The sequence below is a fragment of the Labrus mixtus genome, chromosome 9 (genome assembly GCF_963584025.1).
Source record: "Labrus mixtus chromosome 9, fLabMix1.1, whole genome shotgun sequence".
Classification (NCBI taxonomy): domain Eukaryota; kingdom Metazoa; phylum Chordata; class Actinopteri; order Labriformes; family Labridae; genus Labrus; species Labrus mixtus.
The window spans coordinates 13,744,673-13,763,343 of record NC_083620.1 but is presented as its reverse complement, the minus strand read 5'-3'; the positions used below and the strand labels follow the sequence as shown (position 1 = coordinate 13,763,343).

General features: G+C 38.6%; 1 protein-coding gene across 1 annotated transcript in view; it reads right to left on the bottom strand.

Annotated features, from left to right (window-relative positions):
* The window catches only part of dync2h1 (dynein cytoplasmic 2 heavy chain 1), a 143,070-nt gene extending 124,906 nt beyond the window's left edge, over positions 1–18,164 (bottom strand). Inside the window, exons 1-30 of the mRNA XM_061046384.1 lie at positions 18,056–18,164; positions 16,794–17,008; positions 16,216–16,389; positions 15,729–15,867; positions 15,172–15,290; positions 14,468–14,612; positions 14,005–14,150; positions 13,741–13,827; positions 12,919–13,053; positions 12,598–12,711; positions 12,395–12,506; positions 11,645–11,769; positions 11,209–11,384; positions 10,761–10,956; positions 10,550–10,645; positions 10,014–10,175; positions 9,440–9,538; positions 9,013–9,152; positions 8,497–8,725; positions 6,324–6,451; positions 6,104–6,219; positions 5,838–5,965; positions 4,389–4,538; positions 4,067–4,272; positions 3,538–3,693; positions 3,312–3,426; positions 3,022–3,192; positions 1,526–1,684; positions 414–482; positions 98–252 (exon numbers count right to left, since the gene is read on the bottom strand). Coding sequence (XP_060902367.1) covers positions 98–252; positions 414–482; positions 1,526–1,684; positions 3,022–3,192; positions 3,312–3,426; positions 3,538–3,693; positions 4,067–4,272; positions 4,389–4,538; positions 5,838–5,965; positions 6,104–6,219; positions 6,324–6,451; positions 8,497–8,725; positions 9,013–9,152; positions 9,440–9,538; positions 10,014–10,175; positions 10,550–10,645; positions 10,761–10,956; positions 11,209–11,384; positions 11,645–11,769; positions 12,395–12,506; positions 12,598–12,711; positions 12,919–13,053; positions 13,741–13,827; positions 14,005–14,150; positions 14,468–14,612; positions 15,172–15,290; positions 15,729–15,867; positions 16,216–16,389; positions 16,794–16,979 — 4,133 coding nt within the window. The 5' untranslated portion in view covers positions 16,980–17,008; positions 18,056–18,164. The remainder of the gene's footprint in view (positions 1–97; positions 253–413; positions 483–1,525; positions 1,685–3,021; positions 3,193–3,311; positions 3,427–3,537; positions 3,694–4,066; positions 4,273–4,388; positions 4,539–5,837; positions 5,966–6,103; positions 6,220–6,323; positions 6,452–8,496; positions 8,726–9,012; positions 9,153–9,439; positions 9,539–10,013; positions 10,176–10,549; positions 10,646–10,760; positions 10,957–11,208; positions 11,385–11,644; positions 11,770–12,394; positions 12,507–12,597; positions 12,712–12,918; positions 13,054–13,740; positions 13,828–14,004; positions 14,151–14,467; positions 14,613–15,171; positions 15,291–15,728; positions 15,868–16,215; positions 16,390–16,793; positions 17,009–18,055) is intronic.
* Between the last annotated feature and the right edge of the window lie 507 nt (positions 18,165–18,671).

The window sequence follows — 18,671 nt, the reverse complement described above, 5'->3', positions numbered from 1 at the left end:
TGCTCATCCTTCTTCTTAGGGCATATGTATATTGTGTTTCTTTTAAATAACCTGCTCTAGGCTCTACATGTGCTGGGAGAAGTCTCAAACAGAGTACCTGAAGTCTTCATCAACCCGTTTGAACCGGGCCTCCTCCCGTGGCAATGCCCCTCTTCCAAAGATCGGCTCGAGATAAACCCAGCGCCTCTGGATTGCATTCAGACTCAGCAGGTACTCGTCTAGGTCTGACAGACGAACTTCCCACAGACTGACCTGAACATACACCAAATATAAGTTATTGCTACTTCTTTACATTACAGATGCACCAATTCAAGAGCAAATAAATTAATTGTTTAAAGGATGTTTATGACCAAGAGAAAGAAACAAGAGAGTGGGGAGGAAGAAGTATTCAGTGATCAAAGACTTGATCTGACCTTGTCTTGAAAGCTGCGGTAGTAGGGAGAGTCTTTCAGAGACTGCAGCAGACAGCGGTTATCTCCCACCTGGAGGGAAACAGAGTGAGGACAGGTCCAATACTTGCAAATCCTACATTCTGTTTCACAGGGTTCATTTGCAAAGTACTTTGTGCCTATTCCAATAAAATCATAAAAATAATGAGACTTTACATTTTTTTTACGGCTCTATTAAAGTGCTGAATAGAGCTGAACATTAATCAGGAGAACCTTTAAATGAGTCTTTCCAAGGCTGCATGTAACTTTGTGGCATTCTCTCTTAAGTAAACCTAGGAGAAACATCTAACCACTAACTTGGTCACATTGTGAATTTATATATTGTTAGTCTAGAATATCTTAGTTGCAGAATCCATTTTCAGTCATCAAGACAACATACGAATAATCACGATTAACTAAATATATTAAGCCTTGGGAAAAAAGGGTTTTGTTAAAAAATCTATATTTACATGTAAGTTGTGGAAAAATTCAAGATGTCAAGATTCAAGATTCAATTGTATCATGTATCAAACATGTATCTGCAAAATGCTGTTCACCCAGCCCCAAGCAGTGTGACAGAAAGAAAAAACTTGTAACATATAGACACATAAATATACCTAAAAATCTACTAAGAGACCAAATCCGTTCTAAAAGTATGGTGGTACAATTGCAATAGAAATAGCACAGATAATATAAAGTAGAAAAAACTAAGTACAAGAAATAACACAGGCAGCACACAGTTAGCACCACAGTCATTCAATTCGTGTCTAAAGTGCAGTGGATTTAAAGTGCAGCACATGCCCCTCTGATACTGGCACTGATTAGTGTGACAGATGAGGGGGTGCAGTTTGTTACTTATCCTGAGAGCCTGTGGAAAGAAACTGATGAGCATTCTGCTTGATTTAGCATAAATGCTTGGGTAAATAATGTTCAATGAAACTATAATAATAGAAAAAGATGAGATTTACATTACTGATGAGGATAAGTGACTGTTTAACAGTAATCCTGACTCTGTGTGACATTAGTATCATTTGGTGTGTCATGTTTTTTATGTAGGAGTTAAGACAATATGTGTGTTTTATTTTTTGAGTGTCTACCTGGTTGACAATATCCTTCCAGTCCTTGATGAGGTTGAGAGTGCGCTTGCTGCTGTCTGTGTACTCAGTGAGGTTGAAGGTAGCTGCCACTCCCCACAAATCCAGCTCCCTCAGGGCTTCTCTGATCGTCACTTCTGCCTGAGCACGACTGTTCAGGTCCTAATTGCAAAAACACAGATAGTCAACTTTTGTCCACTGAGCATTTTATAAATCCATGACAACACATCATCCAATATACATGTGGCATATTAATTATTAGTTAACCATTACAAACTGTAAAGATGAAGATGATCTATGTGGCATGCCAGAAATATAAAGATTGGCACAAAGTGTAATTATTGAATCATTCTGTTAAGACAAAAAATACTGCAGAGTAGTTCAATAATTCCTTAATAACTTAAATTAAATGCTAAAGTAAAAGAACAAAAGCGTTGTTGCATGGCCTAGCAAATGTTTTAAGCCTACGTTCAACATGAAAACAAAACTGTTGATCGGCTGAACGCAAAAACACAAGCAAGAAGTATTTTAATAGTAAAGCTCTAAATAGTTAGCTCTATGTCCAAGAGATCTCTGTAAAAGATGTGTTTATGAGTTATATTTGTAACAGGAGTCTGAATATGTGTTTTGGATTTGTTGAAAATCACAGAATAATCTTCATCATCTACATGACGAAATTCGATCATTGTTTCGTTAAAATCAAAGGACAAACAGAAATGTACAATATGTTGAAAAGTATATTTACTGGTTCCTTTGTTATTTTTTTAATTTTGTGTTTAAAGGTTAATCAGCTTTATTATTACTTAGCAGGTTATCTATGTTGTCAGTCTTTAATCAAAGTTTATTTTGAACACTGGAGAGCAGCACTGAGCACAGATCAGGCCATCAGGAACAAATGTAACTCTGATTTTGTTTAAATTGTAAACAAAATATAAATGACTGAATAATTTCTACAATTCAGATTAATTTAATTGATCTATAAACTGAATTTTCAGATTTGTTTCAATTGTTGGTAAAATGGAAATAAGAAAAGTAAGGATTCTAATGGATGTTTAATTATTTGAAATTTGAGACGACTTTATTGAGCATGTTTTATTTTCTTGAAGACTTTTGTTGATTAACATGTTTGTCTTTTATGTCTCAAAGATTTACAACCTGCTAAAGCTCCTGATGGATTGTTCAATATTATGTATCAATAAATGCATTGGAAAAATTTATCCATGGAAAGGAGTTTGAGTTGTAAAGCGTCCTCTGTGATCTTCCAGGCCTTATCAAGTCAAGGAAACATTGGATAACAAGCACACCCAAAGACTTGACAATCATAAACTATGTTTGAAAGCTTCTGTAAAACTTGGTGGTTACAAGCATTTCCTTTTTTATTGTTTTTTTTTTTTTTTTTTAAATAGTCTAAAAACAAAGATGATTGACTGCGTAAAATATGAACATAGATGAAAGCATGTACTTCAAGCCAGTGTGTTTTTGTATGAGTTAATGTATACCTTGAGCTCCAACGCCTTTTCAATGATTGTTTCTGCCACACCCAGGAGGTCATTAAAGGTGAGTCTTTCTAAAGTTGTCCCTCTTGGAAGGCCAAGCAAACGGAACATGTCCAACCAGTGGTCCTGAGACAAGTGCTCCCCTCGCACATACTTCAGTACTGGGACCATGTTCTATACATGCGAATGGAAGTGTGAAAATACAAAATGATTAAATGAATGAGTGAGAACTGTTCAAAGATATAGAATGTGATTCACAAAAAAGTGAGCCTTGCTTCAGAAAACTGTCCTACCTTGTATTTGTCCACTTCTACTTGCAGTTTTACAGACATGGCAGTAGGCTGCGCCAGCTTCCTGAGCTTGTCCTGCCACGTGAACAGAAACTCCTCAAACACATAGATCTTACTCCTGGAAAAAGAAATATAGATATTAACACACAATTAAACACAGATTTATGAAAAACACAAAAACAAATCAAATCCGATCTATCAATGGTAGCTGTAAATGTAATCCCCTTACCTGTATGTGATCCAATCTTCCTGGGCCTTTTCTGTGAAGCCCTGCTGCCACTCCTCATAAAGACCCCACATCTGGCTGTACTCATCCATGTCTCTTTTTGTGTCTTCTGCAAGTGAGAAATCTGGAACCTCCAGGTCAAAATAGGCACAATCCTCACTGAGTAGAACAGAAGGGGAGAGGAATGATTTTATTACAGAGGACACCGTAGGTAAAGGCGTTAAGCCTTTGTAGTTAGACATTTTACCTCGGTTTCAGTGTAATTGGAAAAGGCTGAATGTTTATAAATTTCATCCCGTTGCATTGTGAGTGACAAATGTCTAAATTGTGAGTAATCCTTGTCAAACTTGATTTAACAAGCAGCTATAGTTGTATGACATCAGATTAAGCAAAGTGCAAAACAACCTTAGTAAGAAAAGGTTTCTGCCAGCCTTCCAGAAGTAACATTTATCTATGGACAGGATTTTCTAAAGAAAAAAGCTGAAAAAAATTAAACGCACACAATGAATTTAAAATACTCAAAAGAACGTACAGAAGTTTATTGTGCACAAGCTCTAACTCCTGGAACTCTTGCTGCTTGTCCTTGATGGTCTGGAGACATGCAAGAAGGGCAGCATGATCACCGGTCTCAAGCATCTCATCCTTTGGTTTAAGCTGGTCCCAGCGGGCTTTAAAGCGCTCCAGCTCTGCCCTGTAGGCATTGGTCCGACCAGCGGCTATGCTTCGCATCACCTCCACCTAAAAGAGGAATGGGGAGGAGAGCGCCAAAGAACATAGTAAGAGACAGAAATCTGAGAGCAAAGTTTTTACAACACAATAAACCTTGATCTGGTTTGTAAGTCGTGAGGTCTCACCTGTTCTTTAATCATGAGCTGATGGCTCTCCATGACAAGTTCCAGTTTGTCCCATTTGGCCCTCAGAGAAGACAGCGAGTCAAGGCCAGCCCCCGCTACTGCTCGCAACAAGCGGTTCTTCTCCTCAGCATACTGAAACTCCGGTAGGATCTATACACGTACATGTATGTTAGTTAGTTTATCTACATGTCCAGTCAAACATTTTGCCAATCCTACACAGAATTTCAAGACATGGCTGTCATCCAACATCAGAAATAAGACATTCAACATGCATACATATGTCATTTTATTGTCCCAAATACTTTATGATTTAGATGTAAAAAAAGAACAAGCAATGGTTCATAATAATAGAGACTTTGTTTTACATCTTGTGTAAAAAATAATCAAAAAGATTAACTGAAAATGACCGAATTGATTCTGAAAGAAGAAGTAGTAGAAACTATAGATAAACATAATTGAGTATCATTCTAAAATAACCTCGTTAGAGTTTAGGGGTGTATTTGTGTCAAGTCAAACTGGAGTTTGCTGTCAAGGAGAAAATAAATTTAAAAAAACTGAAGTATTTTAGATGATTTGAAAGAAGTCTAGAATAAGGAATAATGCAATAGTTAAGTTAGGTTTGCACATTGTAGGTGTGATACATTTAAATACCGTTCAATAATTGGATATTTGATTACATTTTTTGGGGAACAAATTATATCCGACATTATCTCTAGGCTAAAGTACCTGACTGCCCGCAGCTGAACTGAGACTTTCAGATCCAAAGAAATTATGGTTACCCTACGCTCACTTCAGGCTAAACACGGTATTGCAACAGCATGAAAAAGCACCGAGATGTCATTGGTTCAAAAGAGTTTCTTCAGAAAATGGGGACAATTTATTTAATTTCTTGAAAACTACCTTCCGAGATAAATGAATATGTCTTTTCCTTTCTCACTTTTGTTTATTATACCCCCCCTTTTTTTTCTTCTTCTTCTTTCTTCTTCTCTTATTTTAATTAATGTTGTGCTTTGGTTGTGTCTGTGTATGTATACACTTTGTATGTGTCTACCTGCTGTATTGTATCTTCTTAAAAAGCATAATTAACATAACTGTGAAAAATAATAATAGTATATCTATTTTAATGCATAAAATAATGTTCAGGTTAACAGATTTAAAGCAGCAATTGAATTCCATTTAATGTGAAAAGATTGAAGTGTTAATTCTGGTAATAAGGCTAAATGTGTGTTTCATGTTCAATCTTTAAAGCTGTGTGTTTGCTTGTTTGCATTAATCACGTGTGTACATGTTTTTTTCCCTTTCTTTTCTTCAAAAGAAACTAGCTGCTGAAAATTCACTTGAAGGGAAAAAGTTGTTGAGTGGAATCCAGTCATCTTTCAGGTTGATCAAATCAATCTTTTCAAACGGGGAATCTGCACAGTACTTGAGCATCTTGATAGTTTGCCTTACTTCAGGTTTGCGGGACACTATTCGGGTATATTTGCCCCTGGCTGTGCCAATCTCCTCCATGCTCTCTGGGCGACTGGACAAGGTGGCCATTGACTCTGAAACGAAACTGTCTATAGCCTGTGTGTGACCTGAACACAAAAGAGAAGGAAACACACTCAGAGATAATGTAACAGAAAATGAAAACAAAAGAGGATGAAATTGTGCCATATAAATGAAAACAAAAAACGAAAGTAAAATATGGGGACAATGGAGCTGTCTGTGTTTACCTTGTATGGACTTTCTGAGTGATAAGAGCAGAATGTCAAACAGCCTCTGGATCAGGTCATCAATGACAGCTTTTACCGGCTCACAGTTGACTATGATACAGTCTACCTTCTCCTGACTGACACAGACAGAAGCACAGGATAAGTGCCTGACATTAGTTCAAATGTTGTTTTATTAACATTAGTCATTTCCCCGTTGGAACTGAACTTGTGTGATTTGTACCTGGGCAGACGTTCTGACTCCTTCCCTCTGGCTTTCAGGGCCTTGAAGTTTCTCTCCCAGTCTTGAACAGAGCTCAGATGCTTCTCCACTAAGTTCTCTAGATCAACCTGGCCCAGCACCACCCACTCCTACAACATACACAAACAGAAGGTCACAGCGGTTGGTCACAGAGCACATTTCCTAATTTTTAAGTCAGTCAAGGGTGAAAAAACAAGTCATACTTGTCAACTAGAGAGGATAAAAAGAAGTGTTGCGTTGGCGAAGGGTAGTACGGGGAAACTACTGACAATAATAATGAGCTGTTGATTATTAATAGGGAAGCAAACAAGCGTATCTGTGTTAAAGTCCTTCAAAAAAACAGCAAATAAATTACTCAATGTCATACTTCATTGAGTAGGTCTAAAAAAAAAAAACCATTTGTCAATGACTATTTATAGATTACATAGATCATAGACTTTATTGTCCCAGAGGGGAAATTCTTTTTCACAGCACCATTACTGTCCAACAGACAAGTCCCACCAAAGAACATTTATACACAGAAAAACAGAGAATAACACAAACAAACAGAGTTAGACAACAGTCAAGAGTTCCCATCATGGTGCAATTAGTCATCATAAAAAGATCAATAAGAGGGCTTATGTACAGAAAATTTTGAACAACCAGAAGAAACCGTTGAACAACTTGTACTCTACTTCTACTTCTACTTCATATTCAAGTCTGACCTCTGAGGCCAGATTCTAATCTCGGTAGAGTCAAAGAAAAGCATGCTTTCTACAGCATGTCAATTCATCGGATAAATGAATTTGGTATAGTCAGGGCTTCATTTGTGCCGGATCCTGCCTGAACTACATCCAGCATCAGGACGGGCACCTATTTGATTGGATGCAGCACCTCCTTTGTCACTATCAAAATCTTCATAAATGTGGGGTAATATTTCATGTTATCTGTACTGACATTATTTTATTTTGCATTTAAATCTTAAGGCATTTAAAGGTTAAGTGTTTTTTATTTTTTTTATTTTTTTTAAGAGTGAGAGAGCGAGAGGTCAGATCGTGGTCAGGTCATGTAGGGACGCCTGAAGCGGGCCTTTTGTGCAAGCCACATGAGCTCAGGTTATGTGTTACTGTCTGCGATTTGGCCAAGGTTGAGGGATCATTGGTTTGGTTTGTGTTCTGTTTTGGCCAAATAAACCGATACGAACATGTTTTATTGTTATGCTCTGGTGTGCTGCTGGGTTGTGTTGATTATCATTTAAAGAGTGACGAGTGTGATGATGAAATTGTTGCTGTTAAATACAGGTGCTGAGGGGTACTTGTCGGAGCTTTTCTAATGTGTGCACACGTTGAAGTGTCTCTGTTTTCCACAACATAATACAACTCTAAACTCAGGTAGAGAAACTTGAAACTTTAAACACAGGTGGAGAGACGTAAAACAGAAACTTAAATCAACCTTCTGTTTTAATGTAACTCAGTTTACCAGTGAAGGGTGTGAACAACACTACAGACTGTAGTCTCTGTTAACAGACTGATGCTGCTCCAACATGTGATGAGTGCACCTTGATGTTTGATCTCCACTTGTTTGTTTATTATAAAACTATTCTTAACTGGTCAAAGGTCATATCTCTATACACTTTCAGTATGAGGTTTGTTGGCTGTTGAAGAGCTGCTGTTAATAAGTATGTATTTTCATTTATCCATTCATTTGGTAATTTTGTGGATATATTATTTTAAATCTTTCTACCATCGCAGGGAATTCCCCTTTAAGGTCTGAATAGATGCAACAGTAATACACCTCATAGCAGCAGATCTATATTTGGATAGGAGCCAAGTGTATGTTGTGAGCTTGAAAGGAAACAAGGTTTGCTTAGACTGAAATGTAAATGTCATCTTTCTAGCCTTTTAGAAGTGTATCCAAATAGAAAGGAATGTGTAGGCTGTACCTGCTAACAGAATATAAGCAAGACTGTTAACATGAAAAGTTTGTCAGCCATTCATTGCTGTTCTGTTTCATCATTGAACATTTACAGAAGAAATACAGTCCCGAGCGTTCACAGTTTTGAGCAATTATTGGTGAATGCTCATGTGTTCTCAAAACCTCATTTAACAACATACAAATATTTGTAAAGAATGTCTTGGTTATGTTTAGTGTCAAACTCATCTGTTGGTTCAGGTACCTTGAACTTGTGTTGTACAGCTTGCAGGCGGCTAAAAAGGTCGTCGGCCTTGCTGAAGATAGTGAGGAACCCGGAGGCATTTCTGTCGATCATGATGCTGAAGATCATCTCCTCCCCCTGCACACTGACCCCTTTGAACTGGTTTGGGATCGAGATGAACCGCTTCATTTCCTTGAAATAACGTGCTCGCACCTCCTCAAACGGAGGACGGAACTGCAAACGGCCCTGCCTATTCACAAGAAGGAGAGATGTGAAAAGACAAAAGTCTGTTTTTCCCTAAATCAACACACACTTACAAGAAAGGGAAAAGATGGACAGGCAAAATGATGGCGTGGCCAAGTGTGAAATTTAGATGGGAAAAAAGTGATGCTGCTTTTAGTAAAAGGTAGGAGAAATATTTATGAATATTTCTCCTATTTATGAGTGTAAGGGAGAGGAGGAGAAAAAAAAATAAGAAGGCCAAGACAGAGGTTATGAAAAGGATAAAGACAACTGTAAGAGTGTGTGTGTAATCACTTGAAAGTGAGGTCTATGTGTATTTCAGGCAGGTTCTTGTTTAGAGCTTCCAGTCCTGTCTGATACTGGTGTTCAAGGGCCTTGAAAAGCTGATGGTTCCAGTGCTGACGCCACGCCTGCATATCATCAGACCTAAAGCCCTGGACACAAACACACATGTATTTACTTTCTAAGAAGGAGAACGAGGATCTGTTGTACAATGCAGTGGTCATAGCTTAACTATTCCAGTCAAATCAAAAGCTTAGTTATGATTCATCCTCATTCACCTGGACAATCCAAGTTACAATAACGCTCCTTTTTAACTTTCTTTATAGTCCAAATATGTATGGTTATGAATATAGAAATAATTGATTCAGTAATATTGTGTTGCTATGAAATTACATGAAAGACAACAGCAGGGACCCAGACTTCTGACTGTAACAAATACCTGAGCCTCCAGAGTGGCAAAGCCAGTACGGAGGTCCTGAAGGCCATCCTTCCAGCGCTGCTGATGCCTCAGCAAGTCCACATTCATCAGTGTCACCACCTGAGAGATGGGCCAGAAAATACAAGACATACATTACTCATCCTAGATCAGTGGTTCTCAACTGGTGGGTCGGGACCCAAAAGTGGGTCGAGGAGCCATTTTCAGGAGGGCGCGAATGTGTGTCTGGAAGAAAAATTCTGTAAAAAGCCTGAAGAGCTTTTCTTTAACAAGTTTGTTTCATTCAGTTTCAATCATACTTTGTACCATCTACGGTTCAAACTGCTCAATTTTCCTTTAAATAAATCTAATTGATTGAAAAATATAAGAAATTTAGGTTGCAATATTTCATGAAGGAATAGTAGTAGTAGTAGTAGTCCAAGTAGTTGGTGGGTCCTGAGGCTCGACCAGTTGAGAAACACTGTCCTAGATTATGATTCCAAATGAATATACACAGAACAAATCATTTCAATCAGTGCAAACTGACTCGGTTTTAAATCATTTAGTAAAACTACTGAGGTCAAAACATTGTTACAACCTTGTCAATAAAGTCTGTGTGCCATTTGCGTAACTTCCTGTTTTCAGTCGAGAGTTTCTCAGCAGCAGACTGCAGTTTGGTTATGTAGGCCTCTAATTCTTTGGGGTTGTCCCAAGTGATCTGCAGTTTACCACCTGCTTCCTTTGAGAGAGAACGAGGATTCTAAAAAAAGAAAAGCAGAACTATTTAATCATGAAATAGATCATCATAAAAAACAACTCTAGGAACTCTGTGAAGGTGACAAGTGAGTGTCTGTATAAAATGTGTGTCTGGGTTGAACACATTTATGGAGGGGAACAGATGATTTATTTTTCTGAGAACAGAAAAAAAATGTAAAATTACAAGAATCAACATTTATCTTTTCATGTGTGATTAATTCTCACAAAAAAAAATAGAAGCATTGGCAAGCACCATCTTCTGAATCCTATTGTACAATACTAGACTTTTAAGTCTCAATAACCATAACAACCTTGTTACACCCTTTAATGTGCAAGGCATAGCAAGTGAAAATTAACATTCCTATCTGTGCTCTGTACCTTGATGACCTGTTCAAAGGCCAGGGCAAGACCAAGCATCATAGGTCTCTGAGAGGGTATCATCTGCTGGTCAATGGTGTTGTAGAAATGGGCCACCTACAGCACAGAAACAATGTGTCATCTTATGAGCTTCAGATAAATTGAAATTGGATTTATGTGATAAATTAATGAAGAAAGAAAAATGTGTTTGTCTCTTGACCAACAAACCCACCTGTTTTAGGACAATGGCCTGTCTGTAGAATTTGTCTGCAGTATTAGCAGCCTGTTGTATCTTGGCTGGGATGGGAAAGCCCAGGGCAGAGAGCTGCCTGACCTCCCTGAGCAGACTGACCAGCCTGTCTGAATACTGGATCTTCAGCCTGCCGTCCACATGGTCCAGGTCCATCACACGGTTACTGGCATGAAGGCTAAAACAAAGGACATAGAGAATGTAAGATCCACTCCAACTAGCCCATGATTCAACTTAAGTATCCTTGTCTAACGTATGACATGAGGTGGAACATTTAAAAGAACATTCACAAATGGGAAAGTTTAAATTAAAGAAATGCATTAACATTGATAACCAATTCCCTGTAAATTGCTATATATTGACCATAGTGCTACAGTGTCAATAATGTTGAAAGTCTTTGTCCCTCTGAAAAATTAGTAGTGTTTCCAACCTGATCCCTGACTTTGGGTCAGCCAGTCCGGACAGTATATCTCTGGACCAGTCCTCAAACTGTTCCTGTTCATATGCCCTCAGAACTTCCAGCAAGTCATCACAGAAATGCAGGTACCCTTTGAAAGCAGACAGGTCTGAAAGCAGTGCCTCAGCTAGCCGAACCGAGTCCTCAACCTAATGGAACATTACAAGCTCAGGAATATTAAAAAAAAATAAAAAAATCTGTATGCACAAATCATTTAATTCCACAATGAATTACTTGTAATTTAAGATTATATTTTTTTGTATTATCATATGTTATTTTGAATTCATCATTCACTGTCTAATTGTCTAATCAAGGCTTATTTTCTTAATCATTATAATAAACTAAAGATAACTAAGTCTATGTGCATATAAACACACTGAGACCCAATGACACATGCTCATTAAGTTACCTTGTGTATGAGCTGGCGAACCCAGACTATTTTGTTGACCACCTCTGGAAGATTCCTGCCAATAAGTGGCCCAGACTTTTCTCCGGGGTCTCCATGGCAACGACTCTTAAAGTCAGTCTTCAGCCCTGAGAAAAGAAAAAAAATTAAAATGTAGAGGGATGAAGTTCAGGATCCATCATGTGGTACAACTGACTTTCCCGTCCATCCTACACATCAGTTTAACATCAACCATTCCCTACAGTTTCTATCAGGTCCCTTACTATGAGTCAGCAGTAAGTGCTTAGGAGAATATATTATGGAGTTTTAGTAGAGCCTATCTATGGAAGGACATTTACTATTACTATTTTAAGTGAAGCATTTCCAAAACAACCTAGAAGGGTGGGTATCTTAAAATGTACTTCTATTGTGGGGACAAATGTTCTTCAAGTCTGGCACAGTCCGCACCATCAGAAAAGGCACCTGTGTACAAACTTCAAATGTAACAAACACCTGTTTGATCAGAGAACTCTCTAAAGAAATATTTGCTGCATTCTGTACCATAACAGACACCATTACCTGCATATTCCATACAAAAAGTAGATCAATATAGCAACTACATTTGTGTGTGTGTTTTTATATATTACTGGGTGCATACATATAGTATTGAGCCCCTGCATATTGACCTCAAAGTTTAGAGGTCATATCACCTGAAACACAAAAAGATGTACCTTGCTTTGCACTTTCTAAGTGCTTTGACATAGAACTGTATACCTTTGTTGTAGTCCAGTAGCCGGGCCAGTAAGGTTTCTCTCTCTGACTGCAGCTCTTTGCTGATGGTGGGACGTCTGATCAACTCTTTGTGCTTTTGAAACACCTGCAACAACTAGCAGCAGAAAAACAAATAGGCATGTATAGTGCGGTCACAACAGAGCAGACTGTTTTGCAATTCTTACCAAGAAAGTGTGTTTCACTACCTGTTGTGGGTTGTCACCCACGTCAGCAATGTAGCTCTTTAGCCTGCCGGCGACCTCCTGCTCTGACGGTGCCATTAGGCGCTCAAACTGAGCCACTGCTGCTCTCCAAAGAGGCTACAAAAAAAAAAACGTCAAACGTCACACTCTGATTTGAAGAGAGATTTCACATCCTTGCCTTCATCTATTGTGTAGAATATGCAATTTAAAATGTTGGTAAGTGTGAGCATTATTGGTGGTTCCCTCAGCACGGACAGTAACCTGTTAGCAGCCACATTAAGCAAACACACACAAAAAGAACACACACAGTTTCCATTAAATAACCTCAGTGTAGGGGTTGTAATGTAGAGGGTTGAGTCCAGAGAAAGGTTCAAACACACGCTCTGACATGAGAGCCTGCTGCTTCCCTCCTGGCAGCAGCCGCAGCAGTTTCTCGTGTACCATGCGCAGAGTCACCACCTTGTAGACATAAACAGAAAGTGTGTTTCCATCTGAAGTCCTGTGTTTTAACTGTTTTCGGTTTTTACATTTTCTATAAAGCTTCCTGTGGCAAACCTTCAATAGAAAATGCTTACAGGGGTAGAAAATGAGGTAGTTCACACCATAAACATCCTGTTAACAAGGAAAATGATTCAAATTGATGTAAAGAAGATAGAGGAATCTGTGTTTAAAGTATGTTAGTGTGGTTAAAAGTCTGTGAACTGGTTCAGAAGAAGTCAACTTAGCTAGTTCAAGTAAGTTACAAATACTTGGCTGCCAACTATAACATACATACAACAGCTGCCTGGATGAGATACTTTATCAACAGCTGTGTCCAAATTCAAGGACTTAACTCCTCTAATTTAGGGTCACGATGTAAAAGCTGTGACAATGAAATGTTTTCTGTGTTTCAAGTATTCCTCATTTATATTTTTTGATATCCTTTATTAATCCCTGAGGGAAATTTGGGTTTACACTCTGTTATTTATAGGGACATGCTTCTCACACACATAGGCCCGAATCACATATATGTCACATTTGCTCTTTTAAAAACAAATTGAAAAAAGAAATACATAACTAAAAGGATACTGGAGAAATGAGCACTATCAAATAATGTCTACTCTAGGAAAAGGGTTTCCTTGATCATGGACCAGAAGGCTTTCTTACCTCATCCAATCTTTTTGCAAGACAATGAAGAGTTTGTGGGCAGTGCATGTTTCCCTTCCATGAGTGGGGAGCATGTCTTTTCCACACCTGTGAGAAATTGCAATTTTAAGTGTATTTTCAATGTTTACATTCATGCTGATGACCATATGCATCTGATGTTTGAAGGCCAATCTAGTGAGCTGTTTAATTATGAGTGAAATGGTAAATATGTTGATTTTCTTAGCATTTTGTTCACAATGTTCTCACATTGTACTCCTTCCATACCTGTCCTGTTAGATGCTCACAGGCTACCACCCATTGTTCACAGATGGCAACACCTGTTTTCAGTTTTTCTCTCATGGATACAAATGGCTCCTCAAAGATTTTAAGATTGCTCAGCTTCCTCTGCACATATCTTCCCAGGACTCCACCTTGTACATTAATGCACAGACAAAGAGAAAATGTTTAGAAATGGCATAATTATCTCCTGCAGATGTACACACATAAAGCCACATGAACAAAAACAGTTATTCTATTGTTCAACGACAAAGCAGAATGCTATTTTCTGTTTACTGTAAGTTCTGTTTACTGAGGAGTTCCTATGAAAATAAATCAGGTTTCATTTCTCAAAATGTTTACATTTCAAGAGGAACCACAGTGGACTAATGGTCTTTGTGATGTGAAACTCTTGACACACACTGTATCTTTTTTCCTGGTGTGGGTGTAAGCATGTCTAAGAGAGGCTCACCTATAACATCCATGAGTCGGACCATGCGTGTTTCTGGATAAGGCTCGAAATCAGTTTGCCGCCAAACATCATCAAGAGAGTCTCTGCTCTGTTCCACCAGATCCACAACATCAGACATGGACAAGCCATCAAGACCGCCGTACTCCTGGTGGAAACACAAATGGAGAAACAGTGTTTCTGTTAAGTTTAGATTTCTCTCATTAGGAATACTTAATAATAAAAGTAATAAAGACATGTATACCAATCCCTTTCTTCTTACATCTTATCTGTGGAATCATTGCATTGTACTGTTAAAAGCTATGGATGAAATCTCAGTAGTGAGCATGAACAACCATGTAAAGGTAGTAATAGTTACAACTTCAATTTTCATGTTAACATAAGCTGTGCTGAATCTGACACATAACAGCGTATGTTGGGGCGCTGGTGGCGCAGTGGTTAGTGCACGTGCCCCATGTGTGGAGGCTGTGGTCCTCAGAGGCGGGCGGCCCGGGCTCGAGTCCGGTCTGTGGCTCCCCTCCCGCGTCTCTCTCTCTCGCTCTCTCTCTCTCTCTCTCCCTCTCCCTCTCCCTCTCTCTCTCTCTCTCTCTCTCCCTCTCTCTCTCTCCCCCTCTCCCTCTCCCTCTCCCTGGTTTACGGCTCTATCCACTTTCCTGTCTTTCCATTAAAGGCACAAAAAGCACAAAAAAAAATAACAGCGTATGTACCTTATGTATGGGTTTAAATTGCTCAGTGAAATGTTTGGCCCTTTCTCTCACGCTGTTCTTCTCAGCAGACTCCGAGAGATCGACCCAGTACTGGAACTCATCAATGGGAGTCAGGATTCCTGCATGGTGACAATAATATGAGGACATTGTGTTATAATCATAAAATATCTTATCAGGAGCCACTGGAAGTTTCTTCAAGTTGTTTGATAGACTATCACCTTTATGACTAAATGCAAATCCTGTTTAGCTATCACAGGGACAATCTTAACCAGAGAGTTAGGTGTCGTTCAGAAATTATAATGCCGTCTTCTACTGAACTTGAGCTGAGATGATTAGGGACAATATCTTACAGCTGGAAAGTTACTTACATCAAAATAATTAACAATAATGCTAAAGCTTTTATAAGTACCGCCAAGCTGTGTTATCAAATGTCATGGGTAATGTTATGTCCAGAAATCCAAACAGTTTCAAAATATCAATGACCATTTCTAACTGTTCCATGGATACTTCAACCCTAACCTGTGTATTTATTCATGCAAAAATCTTAATATGCATACCAAGGACATCTTCTTCTGTACGGCCCTTCTTGGCAGAGGGTTGTGCTTCAGAATGGCGAACCACTGAGCCCAGACCAAGCTCCAGCTCACTCAGCAGTCCTGCAAGCTTAGGGTCAAATGCTGAACTCCAACGCTCGTCCTTGAGAAGTGAAAGAAGGAAACTTTTTTATGATTTGACTTATGACTTTTGTTTTGCCCCCTGCCTTATCCAATATTCGATTTATTGTTGAATATTTCATCATGATGTTTCAATATGTATGCTTAATTATCTCAGGTTTTATCTATTTAAATTTAAATAGTTGAGTTGAATTTGACAAATTTTAACTTCAAATAAGCTTTAAATGAAAGCTTCAAGATTGCTTCAGTATATCTTTAAATTTGTGTACACTTTCTAAATATTCCAGTTTGGCTGAGGAAACATACGTACTTAAACCTACGTCTTAAAAAAAAAAAACACATGGAATTGAATAAACCATGGGAGGCTCACCTTCAGTAGTATAGGTGAAAAGACTTGTCGCACAGCCTGGTAGAGGGTGTGAATAGGAGACTCCAGCATAGATGACACAAGGAGGCTCTGGTGAAGGTTGTCTTCTGTGATCACTGTGGGATGCAGCTTAAAGAACACCAACACCTTTTCCCTGCTGTCCCCAGATGCTTCAATCTGATGAAGGAATATATTATTTTCACAAGACAAAGAATAAACTTTTTATGGTCCTCAGTGTTCGATGGTCAGTGGTTGTAAAAGTAAGAATGGTTGAAGTTACAATACTTATAGAGATACAAATTTTGCCTCGCTTTGTTATTGATCCGTTACTGAAAAACTGTTTGAATGGGCTACTTAGAATCAGTGAACAGGGATTATTTTGTTGTGTAACTCAGCATTTTAGTACTGTCTCCATATACTGTGATGTTTTTAAAAGGTTATATGTTTTACATCATTTGTTGGATTAATTGTATATAACTAAATTACAAAACAACCGTGCTGGGTCCTGAGGAAAATCCTTTCAAATGATGATGAAGCTCCAAAACAATTCAATGTAATGATGTTTAACATTATATCTTTACCTTATCTGAAAAGTAAAGGTCATCGCCTTGTCTGGTCACAGACAGAACAAATTCGTTCCCATCGTCCAAGAAGTTATTGATCTGCGTGCTGTTAGTCAGGGATGGCGAAGGCTCTATCCCGAAGAAGTTTCCAGTTGTGGTCAGGAGAAACTTTTTGCGAGCATCATCTGAACTGTGGTGGGGCATCTTGCCAAAAGGAGTTGACGCTATGAAAGCTGTAGAATACACAATATAACATTATAAAGTACCACACTTTAGGAAGAATGTGTCTTAATGGTTGCTAATGTGGGAAACGGTTAAATCTAAAAACTTTTGCTTTCGAATCTCAAGGTTATTTGAATGTTTCGGACTAATGAAATGATCTGTTTTAAAACCACCCTTGTTTAATTTGGTGTGGGCATCTTGACACCAGACTAATAACCAGTAATTACTGATCTATTAGTCCCAGTTTGTACCTGGTACCCATGACTAGTACCACCTGGGGCCCTATCAGCCTGTAACCCAGTGGACCTTTTTTTGGCTCATAACCCCTCTTTGACGCCACAAAACAGGATTCCAAACACATGCAGCTTTTTTACCACATTAAGGCGATTTCATAGTACTGTGGACACAGGCAGAGCCAGGACGAGATCTGTGCACCAACTGAGGATTGTATTTTTCTCAGTGCAAGATATGTACAGCCAGGTGAGTGTGTATTAACAAGGCTGGAAATTAATGTTGGACGCATGAGGCATGGGTGAGTTACCCCATGGTTGGGAAAGCCTTCTGTAATCTCTGTTAAACTAAATTTAACTTTTCACACCAAAACATGAACCAGATAATCTTTCCTCAACTTGAAATTACCGTTTAATTATTTCTTGTTGAATAGACTATCAGACTTTGGCATGCACGTTTCTCCTTGTGCTAGTTTCCTTACGTTTTGTTAGATCAATGTTTATGAAATGAAGCTAGAGGAGAACCATCTGTGCAGATATCGATGCTATACTGATAGCTTCTACTGTGCTAGCCCCTAAACTTTAGCTCATAAAGCCACCGTGCCTGCCGCCAGTTATCGTTGTTTACCAAGCTGTTTATATTGCACAACAATTTTTACAAATGTTGTAATGATGCATGTGTGTAATCTGTTGACTGTTAGGGGCACTCTCACCATAGCTAACTAGCTAGCTAACGTTTTGACACCGCCGCCTATTAAAATTGAGCATGTAAGCTAACTGGTTAGACTTGAGCATGCAAGAGAATTTATAGAAACCTTTGTGTCCTACCGTTTTGCCACCGATGTTTTTATTCTCAGAGCATTTGGTAACTTCATTCATGAAGTGAAACTACAGCAAACTGTTGCTCGTCGCTCCAGGATTATGTGTCCATGGTTACCACGTAGCAACTACGTGCTATTGTACCACGTGACGTGACACGGAAATAGTACACTACGCAATTCCCCCAAATGCTTCTTACGTAGAAAAAGTTGCAGAGCTGATCAACATCTGCTATTTCAATTGTCTCAGCCATATTGTAACTTTATCTACCATCATCCTTTCTCGCATGGGTTTTCTGAGAAACTTGAGGCTTTCCTGATATATTGACATGCCGTACTGGTAAGTTTAAATTCGACCATGTGACATTCAAACAAAGACAAAACAACTTTTGTTTTTTTTTATCCAGCAACCACAGCCATCAACCAGGGCCACAAAAAGGGTCAGTGCAGTCAGTGTTATCTACTTCACTTTAAGATTCCCTTTGAAAAAGAACAACACACACATTTCCCAGTATGAAGTCTAGTTGCTTTTCAAAGAAAGATGGTGCCATGCTGTTTAATCCAAAATGAAAGACACACAGGTTCAATCATCTATTTTTAATCCAAATAGCCACCTTTAGTATGTG